Source organism: Protopterus annectens, chromosome 10.part0 (genome assembly GCF_019279795.1).
Source record: "Protopterus annectens isolate FY-2018-M chromosome 10.part0, PAN1.0, whole genome shotgun sequence".
Taxonomy (NCBI): Eukaryota; Metazoa; Chordata; order Ceratodontiformes; family Protopteridae; genus Protopterus; species Protopterus annectens.
This window is the reverse complement of record NC_056744.1, coordinates 85,907,203-85,924,334: the sequence shown is the minus strand read 5'-3', so window position 1 is coordinate 85,924,334 and position 17,132 is coordinate 85,907,203. Positions and strand designations below refer to the sequence as shown.

Genomic DNA, 17,132 nt, shown 5'->3' with positions numbered 1-17,132 from the left:
GAGGCCCTGCAGAACCGCAGTGGCAAAGCCTGCTCTGGACTTGGAGTATAGAGGTAAGTGGTAGTGCTTTGTGAAGGTGTGCACTGAACTCCAAGTTGCAGCCTCTAAGATATCTTTGGTTGGTACTCCTCTGAGGAAGGCTGAAGTGGCTGCTGCTTTGGTGGAATGAGGCCTAATGCCCTTAGGCACTGGTTTGCCATGTTGAAAACAGCAGAAGCAGATGCAGTGGTCTATCCATTTAGAAATGGTCTGTTTTGAGATGGCCTTTCCTTGTGATCCTGCAGCATATGAACCTAAAAGTTACTCAGTCTTTCTGAAAGCTTTAGTTCTGTCCAAGTAGAAACGTAACTGCCTGTGTATGTCCAAAGAATGCAGAATTCTCACCCTTGTTCTGTGGATTAGGATAAAAGATTGGCAAGTGAATGGTTTGGTTAAGGGCCACACTGGACACCACCTTAGGCATAAATGTAGGGTTTGTCCTCATAGAAACCCTGTCTGGATGAAAAATGATGAAAGGTTCCACAGCCATGAGTGCTTGTAACACCAAGACTCGCCTTGCAGAGGTTATTGCTAGGAGCAGAGCTGTTTTCCAGGATAAGAATTTTATATCTGCTGTGGATGCTGGCTCAAAAGGAGGTAGTGTGAGTCTTTCCAAAACATAATTGAGGTCCCAGGCCGGAATTGGTGCTCTCCTTGGAGCCCTAATGTTTTTGGCCACTCTGAGGTACTGCCTTATTAAAGGATGAGAAAAAATAGGTGGTTCTGTATTGTAATGGGCTGAAATGGCAGAGGCGTGAATCTTAATTGATGAGAAGGAAAGGCCTTTGTTCAGCATCTCAGTTAGGTATTGCAAAATCTGAGAGATATTTTGTACACACGTCAATGCCTTGTTCCTGGTTCCAAGCACAGAATCTCTTCCATTTTTCTGCATAAGATTTTCTGGTGCTGGGCCTCCTGGCCTCCAAGATAACATCCATAACAGCTTTTGAAAGAAGAGTGTTCTGAATGGTTACATTATCCGCCATGCTGCTAGATTTAAAGGTCCTGAGTTGGCTGTGCAGGATCTGATTGTTTTGTTGGGTCAGCAAATGAGAAGTTTGAGGCAATATCCATGCTGGACCCGGAGACGAGCTCTTTAGGACCGGGTACTAGTGCTGGCGTGGCCAGTCTGGTACAATCCGTATCATTTTTGGCTCCTCTTGTCTGACCTTTAGGAGTACCCTGGGAAGGAGAGGCAGTGGGGTGGATTTTTCCAGCTTTAGGATAGGGTGTCCACTTTCCATGCTTGCTTGTGATAAATCCTTGTGCAAAATCTCTAACTGGTAGTTGTGAGGGGAGGCAAATAGATCTATGTCTGGGCATCCCCTTTTCCTTGTTATCATGCTGACGATTTGTGGATCCAGTTTCCATTCGTGGGGATCCAGGAGGTTTCTGCTTAGTCTGCCAGAGTATTTGTTTTTCCTGGCAGGAATTGTGCTTGCAGGTGAATTTAAGAAAGCCAATGCTGTGTCCCATACGGTCATTGCTTGTCTGCAGAGGGGGTAGGAATGTGTACCTCTATCACTAACTGTCCTGGATGAAGCAGGTCCTTGAAAGTTGTCAGGGCATTTTGAACAGCTAGCATCTCCTTTTGATTAGGTTCATAGGTATATTATTATTATATTACTAGGCCCCTGTGGGCCTAGGCTAAAGCCCCTTACCTATTTTTTATGTGAGAATCAAACCCCCTACCTTGACACTGTAAGGTAAACACCTTAACCATTATGCCCCTCCTCCCTCCCTATACAAATATACACACCTACATAAGGCACACCCACCCAAGCCTGCAGCAATGGCCTTACTCCTATTAATTTCAGATTTTATGAATAAAATTTTTTTTTGTTTTTTTGCCTACTAATCTAAAAAATGCCTTTGTGAAACACCTTTCCTTCAAAAACAAAAATGTACTACCAGCTATCAAATGCTAATATTTTATGCCAGCACTTTTATTCTATGGATGGTGAAACTAATTCCAAACTCACTATTTGGGAGAAGCAGGAACTCATGTGTGTGTGTGTTTGTGTTCTGATCCTACTCATTGATCTTTCAGAGGATTACCTGGAACATAACATCAGCCACCTGTTCATTGTCCAACCTTCCCATCACCAACTGTCCACCTCCAGGGCTGATATTTTATCCTGCATATCCACATGCCACATTTTATCGCTCCAGCTCTTTGTCTACAGATCCAAGGCACATCTCTTCACACCCACTCAATTGATGGAAAATTTAGGGGCCTGGCCTGCTGTCATTTGTAAATTGTTCATGTGTCCATCCAGGACAGATGCCATCATCTTTAACTACAAAATCAGACACATGCTCATTATGCTCCTCCATAAATAATAAAATGCTTGATGTGAAGATGCATCTGGTTTGCAGGCCATGTGCCCTGAATACATTTTCCTACCATATGGGCCCCCCAGGCATAATCTGATGCATCCATTGTCAGTGTCTGTCTGACTGTGGGTAAACTGAAGGGTTACAGGCTTCTGCCCACAATCGAAACATCTGTTGCAGGCAGGGAATGAGTGCAATTACTGTCTCCAGGCTGTGGCAAAGCTGAGTCCAAACACTTTTTAGGTGCCATTGTAGTTTCCTCATATGCAGTCTGGCATATGGAATTAGAATGCAAGACGCCATGAAACCCAAGGCCTGCAGGATTTTCCTTGCAGATAAGTGGGGTTTTGTTGCCAATTCGTTGAAGTAAGTAGTCAGATGCTTTTGTATGTCTGGCATGAGATAAGCCATCTGGGCAGTTGTATTTAAGCTTGCACCCAGGAATATTATCTCTTGAGAGGGCACTAGTTTTGATTTCTTTTTGTTTACTGTGTACCCTAAAGCCAATTAGTAATCTTTTTACAAACGCCAGATGCTTCAGAAGAATGTCTCTGTTCTCTGCTTGAATTAGGCAGTCGTCCAAGTAGGGATATATTTGAATTCCTTTTTGTCTGCAAAACACAATTACTGGTGCCAGGCATTTTGAGAAAACCCTGGGCGCAGTAGATAAGCCAAAGGGCAGTGCAGAGAATTGGTAATGCATTGAACCAGCTATGAATATGAGGCATCTTCTGCAAGATTGTCTGATTGGGACATGCAGGTATGCCTCTTTTAGGTCCAAAGTTACGAGCCAGGCCTTCTTGCCCAGCATGGGCAGTAGCTGCTGTAGAGTCAACATCTTGAATTTTGGAACTTCCAGAAAAGTAGTTAAAATTGACAGGTCCAGTATTGGTCTCCAGGTTTTGTCCTTTCTGGGTACTAGAAAAAGTCTGGAGTAAAATCCTTGCCCTTGCTCTTGCAGTGGTACTTGCTGAATGGCCCTCATGTCCATGAGGGCTGTAATTTGTTTTTGTGCCTCTGCCCATTGATTGTGTGGCAGGTCTGGCACACCTTTTGATCTTGGTAGGGTGTGAAAATGGAACCTGTAGCCTTGGGACACTATGTTCAGGACCCATTTGTCTTGGGTAACCATTTGCCAATTTGATTTCCCCCTAAGGGGGTTGCCAAAAGATAAGTGCTTGGATCTGGTAGAGGAAAGTCATTGGGACTGTTTCCTGTAAGGTTGTGATTGGTCTTCTCCACCTTTGGAGGTAGGAACACCCCATTGTTTAGGCCTGTATGAGCCTTGGGGCTGAGATCTGCCTCTGGGATGCCTGTATATGCCTCTGTGGTCTACCACCGGAAAGGACCAATTTTTAGAAGGCCAGTTTCTGCTAAACCTGGGTGGCTGTACCTGTAAGAAATCCTTAACTGTCTGCATGGATTTTGCTTTATCCTCCATTTTTTTCAACACCTCTTCTGCTTTGGTACCAAACAAAGTACCATGCTGTACTGGTGCATCGAATAATTTTGCTTCAACATGATCAGGCAGATTCTGTTCCTTTAACCAAGCATGCCTTCTAATAACAGAACCTGTAACAGCAGCCCTGCAAGAGGCCTCCAGTGAATCATAACCACATTGCAAAGTATGCTTTCCCACTTGTTCAGCTGCATGCAATAAATCCTGCAATTCCTTGTTCTCCGAACATTCAGTGTTTGTCGACAATTTTTGTTTAAGCAGTGACATTAAATATTGCTGATATTTAAGCATATGAAACTAACAATTCAAAGCCCTTACAGCCAGGGTAGCAGAAGTGTAGACTTTTTTCCCCATCTGTCTAGAGCCCTAGAATCCCTATCAGAGGGAACAGGATTTTTTGCAGTGGAAGCCTTAACCCCCTTGGGACCCTGAGAAATAGTTTCTGGGTCAGCAGCTGGGTTTTTATACAGGAATTTATGAGAATCCGGGACCCTGTATTGTCTGTCTGGCTTAGCAGATGCAGGGGGTAAAAAGTCAGGGGACAGGCCGGACTCTGAAAATACATCTACAATGCCTAGAACAGGTGGAATAGCAAGGGGTCTGTGCTGAGGAAGTAACAGAAAGTCTGAGCTTTTTCTTAGATTCAGAAAAATCTTGGCTCTCCCAATGGAAATACTCCCTAATGGTATGCAGGGTTTCCCCAAAAGTATAATCCTCAGGAGGAGAGGCTGAAGGAATGGATTCTTCAGCATCAGAATCTTCATAGGAAAGCATGAAGTAATCCTGTTCAGAAGAGGAATCGGAGGAAATAGAAACCTGATCAGAAGAATCATACTCTGTCTCTTGCCTAGGCCTCTATCAGAAGGGGGATGGGAGCCCCTGATCAGAGTAATTAGGTCTTCGGCCATTTTGAGCATCTGTTTTTTAGGCATGGAAGTAGTAGGAGAATGCTGTTGTCTTTAGAGCTGCTTTAGTCTTTGAAACTGAAGATGGCTTAATACATAGTTGTGTAGGTCTGAAAACACCCTCAGAAGCCGATGCCTGCTCAGCGGCTCCGGACCCATCTGAGGGAATGATTTCAGAGTGTCCAATACCTTGAGTATCCACAGGCCCAGTCGGCTCCACGTGGGTGTCGGAAGCGGCCTGTGGCTCTGAGGTAGCGGGCGCCAGGGGCTGCGAAAGCGCATCACTGAGAACCGGCGAATGGCCTAGCAGAGGCTTCGTCGTCGGTTTTGGAACTCGGATGCCTATCCTTTTCCTTGTCCTTGCATTATTTGTAAACTCCGGTTGTCGGCTGGTCCGACTGTATTATATAATTAAATCTTTGGCCAAAGTAATGAAATGCAAAATCGAACTGATGCTTGATACCGCGTTGGTTAAATCCAGCACAAAACCGACAGCTAGCAACATTGTGATCAGGGCCTACGCAAGGAATACAGTAAGAGTGAAAATCCTTGAGGTATTTGCTTCCCACAAGAAATACAATTGTTAACTTTTTCTGACATCAGTCTGGAGCAAGAAAAAAAGCTTCCCCAATGGGGTACTTAGCTTTAATGAAGACTCCGGTTCTGAAATTCGGATTTGAAAATCTCAGGAGTCGGCCGACCGGCACTTGCGAACTGCTTTTGCTTCAGGCACCGCACAGCAAGAAAGACGGAGAAAAATGGCATCGGCTGCATCCTTTATACCCCTGGCGCACTGACGTCAGGGAAGAGGCGACAGCAACCGATGCCGGACCTAGACTTTGGAATTCTGGCCGACTGACGGGTAGCCTGCCAGCAGGATAACCCCCAAGAGTAATGACTGTAACAGTGAAACACAAACATCAGTGGTGAACCTTCCTATGAGTGGCCAGCCTACAAAAATTACCCCAAGAGCTCAGCGATGACTCATCCAAGAGGCCACGAAAGAACCCAGAACATCTAAAGAACTACAGGCCTCACTTGCATCAGTTAAGGTCAGTGTTCATGACAACCATAAGAGACCGGGCAAACATGGCATGCATGGCAGAGTTCCAAGGTGAAAACCACTGCTGACCAAAAAGAACAAATGCTCGTCTCACTTTTGCCAAAACACACCTTGATGATCCACAAGACTTTTGGGAAAATATTCTGTGGACTGACTAAACAAAAGTTGAACTTTGAGAGGTGTGCATCCCGTTACATCTGGTGTAAAAGTAACACAGCATTTCAGAAAAAGAACATCATGCCAACAGTCAAACATGGTGGTGGTAGTGTGATGGTCTGGGTTTGCTTTGCTGCTTCTGGACCTGGATGACTTGCTGTGATTGATGGAACCATGAATTTTTGCTCTCTACCAAAAAATCCTGAAAGAGAAATATCCGGCCATCATTTTGTGACGTTGTGCTGAAGTGCACTTGGGTTCTGCAGCAATACAATGATCCAAAATACATCAGCAAGTCCACCTCTGAATGGCTTAAAAGAACAAAATGAAGGTTTTGGGGTGGCCTAGTCAAAGTCTGGACTTGAATCCAATTGAGATGCTGTGGCATGACCTTAAAAAGGCTGTTCATACTCAGAAACTCTTCAATATGGCTGAATTAAAACAACTCTACAAAGAAAAGTGGGCCAAAATTCCTCAACAGCAATGTGAAAGACTCATTGCAATTTATCACAAACATTTGATTGCAGTCGTTGCTGCTAAGGGTGGCACAACCAGTTATTAGGTTTAGGGGGCAATTACTTTTTCACATAGGGCCATGTAGGTTTTGATATTTTGTTTTCCTTAAATAAAATAATCACTTAAAAACTGCATTTCAAGTTTACTTGGGTTATCTTGGTCTAATATTCACATTTGTTTGATGATCTGAAATATTTAAGTGTGATAAACATGCAAAAAATAAGAAATCAGGAAGGGGCAAATACTTTTTCATTGCATTGTATATACACACACACATACATATATATATATATATATATATATATATATATATATATATATATACACACACACACACACACACACACACACACGAGTGGGGCAAGTTACAAGTGTGAATACTTGAAAATGATACATAAGCTGTCATATATACATCAACCCCTATTTTCCCATTTTACATGGAATTGGTAGCGCGCAGGGTGTGTGTGTGTGTGTGTATATAGATATATATATATATATATATATATATATATACATACACATACATATATATATATATATATATATATATATATATATATATATATATATATATATATATATATATATATACATATATACATATATATATACATATATATATATAGTGTGTGCGCGCATGTGTATATATATATTATATACATACACGCCCACACACACACACACACGTGAAGTGCTGGACAGTCCCAGGGGTCAGAGAAACCACAAGTCAAAGAATTAAGACTCAGTAGTCATTTCTGTAAACACAATTTATCTTTTCATTTTTCTACACAATTTAAACAGTTCATTCTGGCTGAACTCTGCCTCCAGCGTTCTGAAGTGAGAGAGGCCAACAGTCCCTGCCCCTTTCCTTACTGCATATGTTTATGCATTCAGCAACCTTTAACATATTTAAAAGGCAACAGAATTCTTCAGAGGTCTTTCATACTCACTTTGTGAATGAACTTTTCCACTCGTCCCTGAATACCCCACCATCGGAACTTAACAGTTACAAGTTTATATGCACACATGTGGGGGCAACTGTCATTATTTGTCAATTCTTTCTGGAAAGGAAAAAATAAACACACATAAGAAAAATGCTTTGATTTCTTTTAAATTCAAAATTTAACTAAGCTATACATACAGCAATCAAATAGCGTGATGCAAAAGCACATCAGACAGTTAAAACACCAGTGATGTAAAATCCACAAGTATAGCCCAGGTGACCCCAAACTGAACAGCTTGGGCACTGGACGGCATGTGTGCCCATCTCTTGGGAGGGTGCACACATTCTGGGCACACTCATGCAGTTTGATTTGCTTTTTGTTGACTGGGAAAGTCTGACTAGGCAGATCCCATTTTCAGTAGAGATCCATTGAAAAAAACTACCACAGTACATTTAGATTAACAAGTGAATTTTAAACAGTTCTCAGAAAAACAGTTGAATTTCTCTTGAAAACAAATTACAAGGCAGGTATAAACAGTAACGTATTTACGGCAGCAAAAGTCAAACAATTCCTGGAGCTCTAACATGTTGCAGGAAATAGACTGATACTGTAGAAGGGAAGAAAATTGTTGTAAATAAGTTCAGTGTTACATTCTAGTAAAGAAAGGTTTGCAAGGAGTTCAATGTTCTTACATTTATTTTTATTTATTTATTTTATTTTACATTTGCTGACCGGGATAGTCCGACTGGATGCATGTCCATTTTCAGCAGCGGCCCGGGGAGAAAAGCTCCAAGGGTAAGCAGATACAGCATTACATAATACCAGCATTACATATTACAAACAGACTATTTACAGATATAATGCAAGTAAGCAAGTTAAACAAGTTCCACAGGTTAGAGTTAATCCTGAGCGCAAGTCAGGATTAAATTAAATTACACAGTAAACTGGTTAACGGATTTTTTTTTTTACACATTCTAGAGACAGCCAGGCTAGATACACTGACATAGCCAGTTAAGTGACAAATGTTGTTCGAGTCTAGTTTTAAAATGACCCAAGGTGTAAAGTAAGGTAATATCAGCTGGAAGAGAGTTCCAGGATCTACAAAGAGAGAGTCACCGGCTGTGTTATTAATTTTGCTAGTCTGAATTAGTAGTTTTAGAGGATCGAAGCAGTCTAGGATTGTTATAGGGGGTGATAATATTTAAGTGCAGGAGTATTGTCCGGATTACAGAGGATTTTATAGGTCATAATCAGCTGGTTATACTGGATTAGGCTGGGTAATTCAAGCCACCCAAGCTGATTTAGATTGATGCAATGATGTGTCCTAAAAGGCAGCCCAGTGGCAAACCTGGCAATGTGGTTGTAGCAAATTGAGAGTTTAAGGACAGTCTTGTTTAAATTCGAGAGTAGAGGGGATGCATACAGAAGGGTTGAAAGAAAGTGAGAGCGAGCTATGGCAATTTTAGCTGGAGGGTTAGGAAGGCTTTTATTCTGTAAAGTGACCCTAGTTTTTTATTGATGATTTTGATAGTTTGGTTAACATGTAGGTCGAATTTTAGATTATTGTCTATGATGACACCTAATAGTTTTGTAGAGGGGTCAGGGGAGATTACTGTGCCATCATTTGAATTTATGATAAAGGTGAAAGTGGAAGACCTACGTGTTGGTGAAAATAACAGCATTTTAGTTTTTTGGGGATTTAGGATCAGACGATGTTCAGAAAGCCAGTTTTCTATTGTATTAAAGGTGGTCTGGGTAGCTGACCATAACTCTACTGGAGATGTGGCTGAGCAAATCAGAGTAGAGTCATCAGCATATTGGTTACAGCTGACTTTTGGGATGACCGTATAAAGGTCGTTAATGAAGATGGAGAACAGCAAGGGCCCTAGTATGGAGCCTTGTGGTACTCCAAGGGTGTTAGGTAGAAGGTTAGAGAGTTTGTTCTGCCAGAGGACAGCCTGCTGTCGACCATTCAGGTAGGACTGAAACCATTGAAGGACTCTAGTATCTAGACAGAATATTTGCAGGTTGTGGATTAAAAGTTGGTGATCAACCATATTGAATGCCTTGGAAAGATCCAAGAAGAGGGCTGAGGATATATAACTATTGTAGCGATTATGGTTTATGGTGTTGGTAAAGGCTAGGAGGGATGAAGTAGTGCTGTGATGAGGAAGGAAGCCATGTTGAGTGTCTGCCATAAGGTGATTCTGGATTAGGTGGTACATGAGTTGTCTAGGAATACATTTTTCCATAATCTTTGCAAGTGGAGAGAGTATAGCTACTGGCCTATAATTGGAGAATTCAGTAGAGCTAGCATTCTAGTAAAGAAAGGTTTGCAAGGAGTTCAAGATACATAATGAAGTTATAAAATTAAGTAAAAGATTTTATTATTGTATAGGTTTGAAGAAATTCAAGAAAGATAAATTACAAAATTAGTTATAAAATTATGTAGGAGAGGAGGGAGATGGTGTATAGGAGAACAGCAGCAACAGCATATGATAAAGTGCACAGTATAGAATTAGTTCTGATTATGCACCTGTCCCAAACTGGTATCTAGAATGTTTAAAGCTTAGGTGTACACGGGATGGAGCCGTGGATATGGCAATCAGAAAGATGAGAAGTGTTGTTTAATTGGGGGGGGGGTATTGATTCAATGCTGGTGGAAAAGTTGTTAGGGGTGTAGTGATTCAAGTGCAGGGGCAAAAAGTTAGATAAGCAATATGTTTGTGCTTTCACTAGAGGTCTCAACCTGGTGATGAACATGAGCATAATAAGGACTGCACAGGGTATTGTTTGAGCTGGATTTTACAGCTTGTGCGTCTGTCATTCTAACCTGTGTAGGGATGGATAGGGAGAGCTGAGACTATGCTAAGTAGTTAAGCTCTGGCCAGTTTAGCTGTTTTAACGCTTGCCAGTGTTGAGTTTAGTGTGCAGTGTTTGAAGCAAATTTAGCTACTTTTGGTAACAAGGAGGCTAGTTTGGATTTTAGAGTAGAGCTTAGGTTCGTAAGGGTATTTGAGACATACAAGAGGCAAACAGGTTGAGGTTAGGGGTTTTCTTTGCTGGGTCTGTAAGGTAACATTCTGCCCTGTAAAGTTTCTTGTAGGTCCTCTTGTTTGAGGAATGCGTTAATCAAAAACAAGATTGTCATCTATTACAATGCCCAGTATGTGCTACTAACTCAATGTTGTTATTTTCAGATGTAACCAAGAAAAATGGTTTTTGACTGAGATAATGTTTTGGAGTGAAGAACATCCGTTTTTGTTTTATTGGGTTTAAGGTAGGTCTGAATTTTTCAAATGGGTTACAATTAGACAAATTTAAGTGATTTATTGTAGTCTGGATATTGTGGGGATGTACACATTAAAGTCGAATCATCTATATACTGTACTATATTTGATCTATGGCACTGTGAAGTGCTTGTTTATAAAAATATTCAAGAGAAGAGGTCCTAGTATACAGCCCAGAGGGATCCTATGCTAACTGGAAGAGAGGTCCTTCTGCCATCTGACTGCTTGTTACCTCCAAGATAGATAAGTACAGAACTATTTAAGGGAGGATTGAGAGACCAACAGAATGGAGTTCAGCGAGTCAATGTCGGTGTGAAACAGCATTGAAAGCTTTGGATAAGTCTAGGAACAGTCGACACTAATTTACCATTGTTTCTATGCTGGTTTAGAATGTTGGAGAACTGAAGGAGGGTGGTGGTTGAGCTGTGGTCGGGTCTGAAACCATGCGGTGTTTCAGAGAACAAATTATTTTAATTTAGCTGATGTAGAAGCTGCACATGAACACATTTTCAAAGTAGTGCTGATAGGTGGGAGGGGATTACACTGTGACTTTAGTTATTAAACTGTTATACCTTTATACAAAGGACTTTTTCCAGACAGAAGGAATGTATTTTTTCAGACACAGATCTAGTTATCAATACAGAACAGGAAAAGCAATTGCATCTGCAACCATTTTTTAGTAGTCTAAGGGCAGCTGGTCAGCAATTAGGATTGGTTTTAGCTTGTACAGGATTTTGTTTTTAATGAGGGTGTTAGGTACTGGGCAGAAGTCAAATAGCTGAGGAAGTTTAGCAGTACTGAGAGGGTACTGGAAGTATTAATGTTTGTAAGGGACAATATAGTCTGCACACACATGGGGGCCAGGGAAACAATTGTGTAGTACTGCTTGCTGGTCAGCAGGGAAGCTTTCTAGTGTCAGACCCGGGTAGAAGCAAGGAGTGGCCAACACTACTCCTATTATATGTCCCACCAACAGGGTGTTATATGAGCAAGAGGTGGAATAAAACAGAAAAATGCTCCTCAGCTGTAGGACAGTGTTCCAGGTACCTTAATCTTCTCATCGACCACAGACATGGATTGAAGTTAGACAAGATGTAGATAAGGCGGGTTGAGCAGATCCAGTGGACAAGAAAAGGCTCTGAGAATAGTTGACTGTCAGGCTGTGCTGAAGCAAATGTACCCCCTCACCTCATGGAATCCTTTCAAATGCTCAGCTTCTCCTCCAGCGTCAGACAGGGAAGGAAAAGAAGGTAAGGGAAAATAATGGACTGCAGAAAAGGATGCCAAGAAATACAGTGACGTGAAGAAACAGGAAAAGATGCTGACCGATTCCCTCACACCAGGATTAACAAAGGAGAAAAAGGTCCAGGCATGGGAAGGACTACTTCATGCTGACAGACTTAATGGTAAACCTAAAAAGGAGAATATGTTAAGGGAAGTGGAAAAAGCTACTGGTGGGGTTGAATCCCTGCAAGATTATACAGCATGCACCTGGAGTCAGGAAGGCCATCACGAAACTGAAAAATACAGTGGTAACTAAACACAACAGTGAACAAGGAAATAACTAGCCAACTACAGGTCATCAACTTGACATATACATCAACAGTAATGGAGACGCCACCAGGAGAAAGGGGTACACAGCTGGGAGGTGGTTCTGCATGTGCATGTAGTCATCCATATTGCACTAGAGTCACTCAGTCAAGATCTTTTGTGATCTCAAAACTGTTTTGGTCAGATTTTGACATGTAATGCTAAGGTGCACTTAAAATGATCTCATTTCTTGGGTGTTTTCATTTGGGAACATTTTACTTTTGGGGGCAGATGATATCTGTAATCAAAATTGGTCAGTTTTAGTTTAGCATTACTGCTTGGATGTTTATTAATTCTAATCAGTATTCTGCTATGAAACTGATTTTATTGGGGCTAGTTGTTTACTGTGAAGCAAGACAGATATGCACTGTAAACATTTTCACACAGTTACACAAAGGAGTTAGAGGGAATCAAACCTTGCACTTCTGGACCACAGGAAACAGCTTAACTTGAAATTTTAACCTTGTCACAGGATCAAGACTAAAAAGGATATGCAATGGATATCTTACTTATCCACCAAAGAAACTAGTATTAGCTTGTCTACCCTATTTAAGAAACTAGTATTAGCTTGTCTACCCTATTTAAGAAACTAGTATTAGCTTGTCTACCCTATTTTCCAATGACAGACTTGTACTGCCTCCTGTTACACTAGCACACAGGCTTTCCTGGCATCACCAATCAACTAGGGAGCAATACTCATCCTTGAGGAAGCAGCCACCATACAAAAGAATACTGGGTCTGCTGCACCCATGACAAACTGCTGTCACTCCTTACTACCAATATCACATGGAGTTTACCAGTCCAATCTCTTGAAATGATCCTCTGGATTCTGGCAGTTTCCAGTAAACAGCACCACCTCATCTCATAATAAAAATATTGTACCTTCCAGTCAGGTCCCAGTGGTCCTCTGCCTGTCTTGGCAGACTTAAATATTGCTGGGTCTTCATCCTCTTTGTAGTCCTGCAATAAAAGCAAAACATTTAGCACTGCCTTAATCAGACATTCACACACTGAAAAAACATCCCTTGGAAACGAAACAAACAAACTCACAAAGTACACTTGTGTACACTTACCATAAATGTAGATATTCAAGTGTATTCACTGTTGTAGTCATCACACTTGGGTTACGTGCAGGTAGCCCTCAGTCGGCCAGAATACCAGAGACTTAGTATTTCTGTGTCTGTTGCGGTCGCTTCAGGACTGACGTCAGGTCATCAGGGGTATAACAGGCAGCAGACGCCATTACATCAGTTTTTCTTGCCCCAACTATCGGGAGCCCCCCAAATAGGGAGCTAAGTTATGGTGGAAAATACTCCACCAGTAAAAAGTAAATACCAATAGCCCTGTAAGGGGTGAGTAATACAGAAGGGGGGGACAAGGGGGCTGGAGGGTGGAAAACCAGGACTGCAACAGTGAATACACTCATCTACATTTATGGTAAGTGTACACAACTGTACTATGTTCTTCGTGTTTCACTGTTGCAGTCATCACACTTGGGCTGATTCCCAAAGCTGAAGAATGGGTGGAGGCGGTCAAGAAGAGTTGGGGCTGGCTAGTATGCCCTGCAGGACTGCTGTAGCAACCCCCCCCCCCACCGGATTTGGAAAGATAGGCAGGTGGTAATGCTTGGTGAAGGTGTGAACAGTACTCCAGGTAGCAGCTTCCAGAATGTCACTGGTAGGGACTCCCCTGAGGAATGCTGCAGAGGTAGAAGTTGCCCTAGTGGAATGCGTTCTGACCCCCTGAGGGGTTGGTTTCCCATGGTGTTTATAACAGAAATGGATACAATGTGCTACCGATTTGGAAAATGTTTTGATATGGCCTTGTCCTCTGCCCCTGGTGCAAAACTGACTAGTAACTGGTCAGACTTCCTGAAGGGCTTAGTCCTATCAAGGTAGAATCTGAGTTGTCTGTGCACATCTAAAGAGTGCAGGATCCTTTCCACTTTACTTTGAGGATTAGGGAAGAAGGTTGGCAAATGGATAGATTGGTTGAGAGCTACAATGGGACACCACTTTAGGTATAAAAATATGGTTAGTCCTGAGGGAGACCCTGTCAGCATGAAAAATAATGAAGGGTTCCACAGCCATAAGTGCATGCAACTCAGAAACTCTTCTAGCTGAAGAGATGGCCAGAAACAAGGCGGTTTTCCAAGAGAGGAATTTTAATTCTGCTGACGCTGCAGGCTCAAGGGGGGCGGGAGGGGGGGGTAGCGTGAGCTTTTCCAGTACAAAATTAAGGTCTCAAGCAGGGGTGGGGGCTCTCCTTGGTGGCCTTAAGTTATTGGCCCCTCTCAGGAACTGCTTGATGAGAGGGTGAGAGAAGAGAGGTGGTCCAGTATTGTAATGAGCCGAAATGGCAGAGGCATGGATCTTAATGGAAGAGAAGAATAGGGCTCTGTGGAGTACATCTGTTAGGTTATCCAGGATTATAGGGAAGGAGGGCAAGTGCTGTGTCTGCTCCTTTAGACTGAATCTAAGAACAATACCTTTTTCCACTTATCAGCATAGGATTTCCTTGTACTGGGTCTTCTGACTTCAAGAATGACATCCAGCACCTGCTTGCTTAGGCTGGTCACTGGGGTAGAATTCAAGGAATAAGCCAGGCTGCAAGATTCAGGGTTTGCAGTTGCGGATGCAAGATCTGTCCCTCCTGCTGAGTGAGGAGGGTTGGGATCTGGGGTAGGTGCCATGGTGGCACCAGTGATGGGCTGCGCAGTAGTGGGTACCACTGCTGGCGTGGACAGTCTGGAGCAATCAGGATTGCCCTTGGTCTGTCCTGTCTTATCTGGAGTAATGTTGTTGTAATAAGAGGCAGAGGGGAAAATGCATAGATTTAGAGGTTTACCCACTGGTAGGATAGGGCACCCACTTTCCAGGCCTTGCTGTGAGGTGTCCTGGTGCAGAATTTGCTGAGCTGGTGATTGTTGGGGGAGGCAAAAAGGTCCACCTCCGGGGTCCCCCATTTCTTTGTTAGAAGGCTGAAAGTGCTGGGGTCTAATTGCCACTCGTGGGTCTGGGAGATTTCTGCTTAAGACGTCTGCCAGGGAGTTTTGTTTGCCTGGCAGGAACTGCGCTTGCAGATGAATATGCATGTCCAAGGCAGTGTTCCACTGGGTCATGGCTAGCCTGCAGAGTGGGTAAAAGTGGGTTCCCCCCTGCTTGTTGATGGACCACATAACTGTGGTGTTGTCTGTTTTTATTAGCAGGGGTCCTGGTGGGAGTAAGCATCTGAAGGCTGTCAGAGTGCGCTGAACAGCTAGCATCTCTTTTTGGTTGATGTGCAGATAAATTTGACTTGGGCTCCAGTGGCCCTGAATCGTCCAGATGTGCCCCCCAGGCATAGTCTGATGCTTCTGTGGTTAGGGTCTGGGCGGCATGGGGTTGTGTAAAGGGAAGTCCCTTGTTATGGTTGCATGCTGTTGTCCACCAAAGAAACTCTGTCCTTAGACAAGGTATGATGATTTCCAGGTCCTGAGAATGTTGGCACCAAAGACTTTTTAAAGGGGGAGTGTCAATGTTGCAGCTTTCAGAACACTTTATTCTGTCACCAATGTGTACCTTAAGTAAGGTACTGGGGGGCCCATGTCACTGAATCTGCACTCTTCTGCTGTTTTTTGTGTAAATACCCTGTTTTTAATTTCAGAGCGTCCCGCTCTTAGTCTGCCAAGAAAGACCACCCACTGTGTGATGTCATCAGTCACACCACCTTCTCTGCCCTCCAGTCTTTAAATCTGACCATGCTTGAACTTTCCCAAATTGTTTTCATTCCCTATGGAAAACAGATACAATGTGGCATTGGTTCCGATGTATGCACACACTCCAAAAATGGCATAACTGAATTACTTTGTTCATCTTTCTGTATTGCGTGTGTGTGTGTGTACAAGTTACCATGGCTGTGTTAAAAACATGTTTGTAATAAAGGATAAACAAAGAGTAAAATACAGGACTAACTGCAGAATCAGTACTGTAAGGCTCTGTACAGACCACTTCCTTCATAACTTATCAGCAATACCAGCACTGTATTGCATCCATCAGTTCCCTCATTGCTCTAAACTGTTTTGTTTCCTAATCAGGAAAAGAGCGATGGTGAAAAAAAGTCCAAAATGAGCAACAATTATTTAAATACAACTCTAATTCTGTTCAAAAACAAATAGAAAAAGGGACTTTACACCTTACACTTTCTGAATAAAAATACAGAACTCTTAGGGGTGGTACTATGGACCAAATGTAATAGTATTACAAAGCCCAGTGTCCAGGTGTCACTAGGTACCTTTTTCCAAAGATTAGGGAAATCTCTTCTTCCATTAGTAGCATTCATCTAAAGTCTCACTGAAAGTGCAAATAATGTGTACAGGAGCGTGTCAAATGTTAGCTTCTTTCAGGTTTGCCTCCAGATAAAGAACGGTAATCAGGCACATATTTAGAACCATTAATTTCAGTAACTTGCCACGGTAGAATAGAAGAATGTGAATTAACGTTTACGTTCAGATGTAAAAGAAGTCAACGACTTATTAACATTTGAATGTATTTCTCACCACTTTTTTTAAGGTTACTGCCAAACAAACTGTCAGTGTACAATGATGCAATACTAGTTTAAATTAATTCCGGTACTGATTTTACGATGGCGACTGAAGCGCTAAAGCACCAACGCGCCAGTGCACCTATTGATTTTGCTTTTTGTTTTTTTTTTGTTTTTACAGTTTTTCACAAAGCATTCAAATTTGTATGTATGCCCTATCTTGATGTAAGAAAATATATTTCTTCTTTACAATTCCCATAGCTACAGCTCTGGAGAAAGACCAAGGACGTTTTTTAAATTTATTCTAATACA

The 17,132-nt window shown here is 42.2% G+C and overlaps 1 protein-coding gene across 2 annotated transcripts in view; it reads right to left on the bottom strand.

Annotated features, from left to right (window-relative positions):
- Nucleotides 1–17,132, bottom strand: part of LOC122812966 (phosphatidylinositol transfer protein beta isoform-like) — a 131,109-nt gene that overhangs the window by 78,997 nt on the left and 34,980 nt on the right. For both annotated transcript variants that reach the window (XM_044085056.1, XM_044085057.1), the window contains exons 3-4: nt 13,182–13,259; nt 7,426–7,536 (exon numbers count right to left, since the gene is read on the bottom strand). In XM_044085056.1, coding sequence (XP_043940991.1) covers nt 7,426–7,536; nt 13,182–13,259 — 189 coding nt within the window. The remainder of the gene's footprint in view (nt 1–7,425; nt 7,537–13,181; nt 13,260–17,132) is intronic.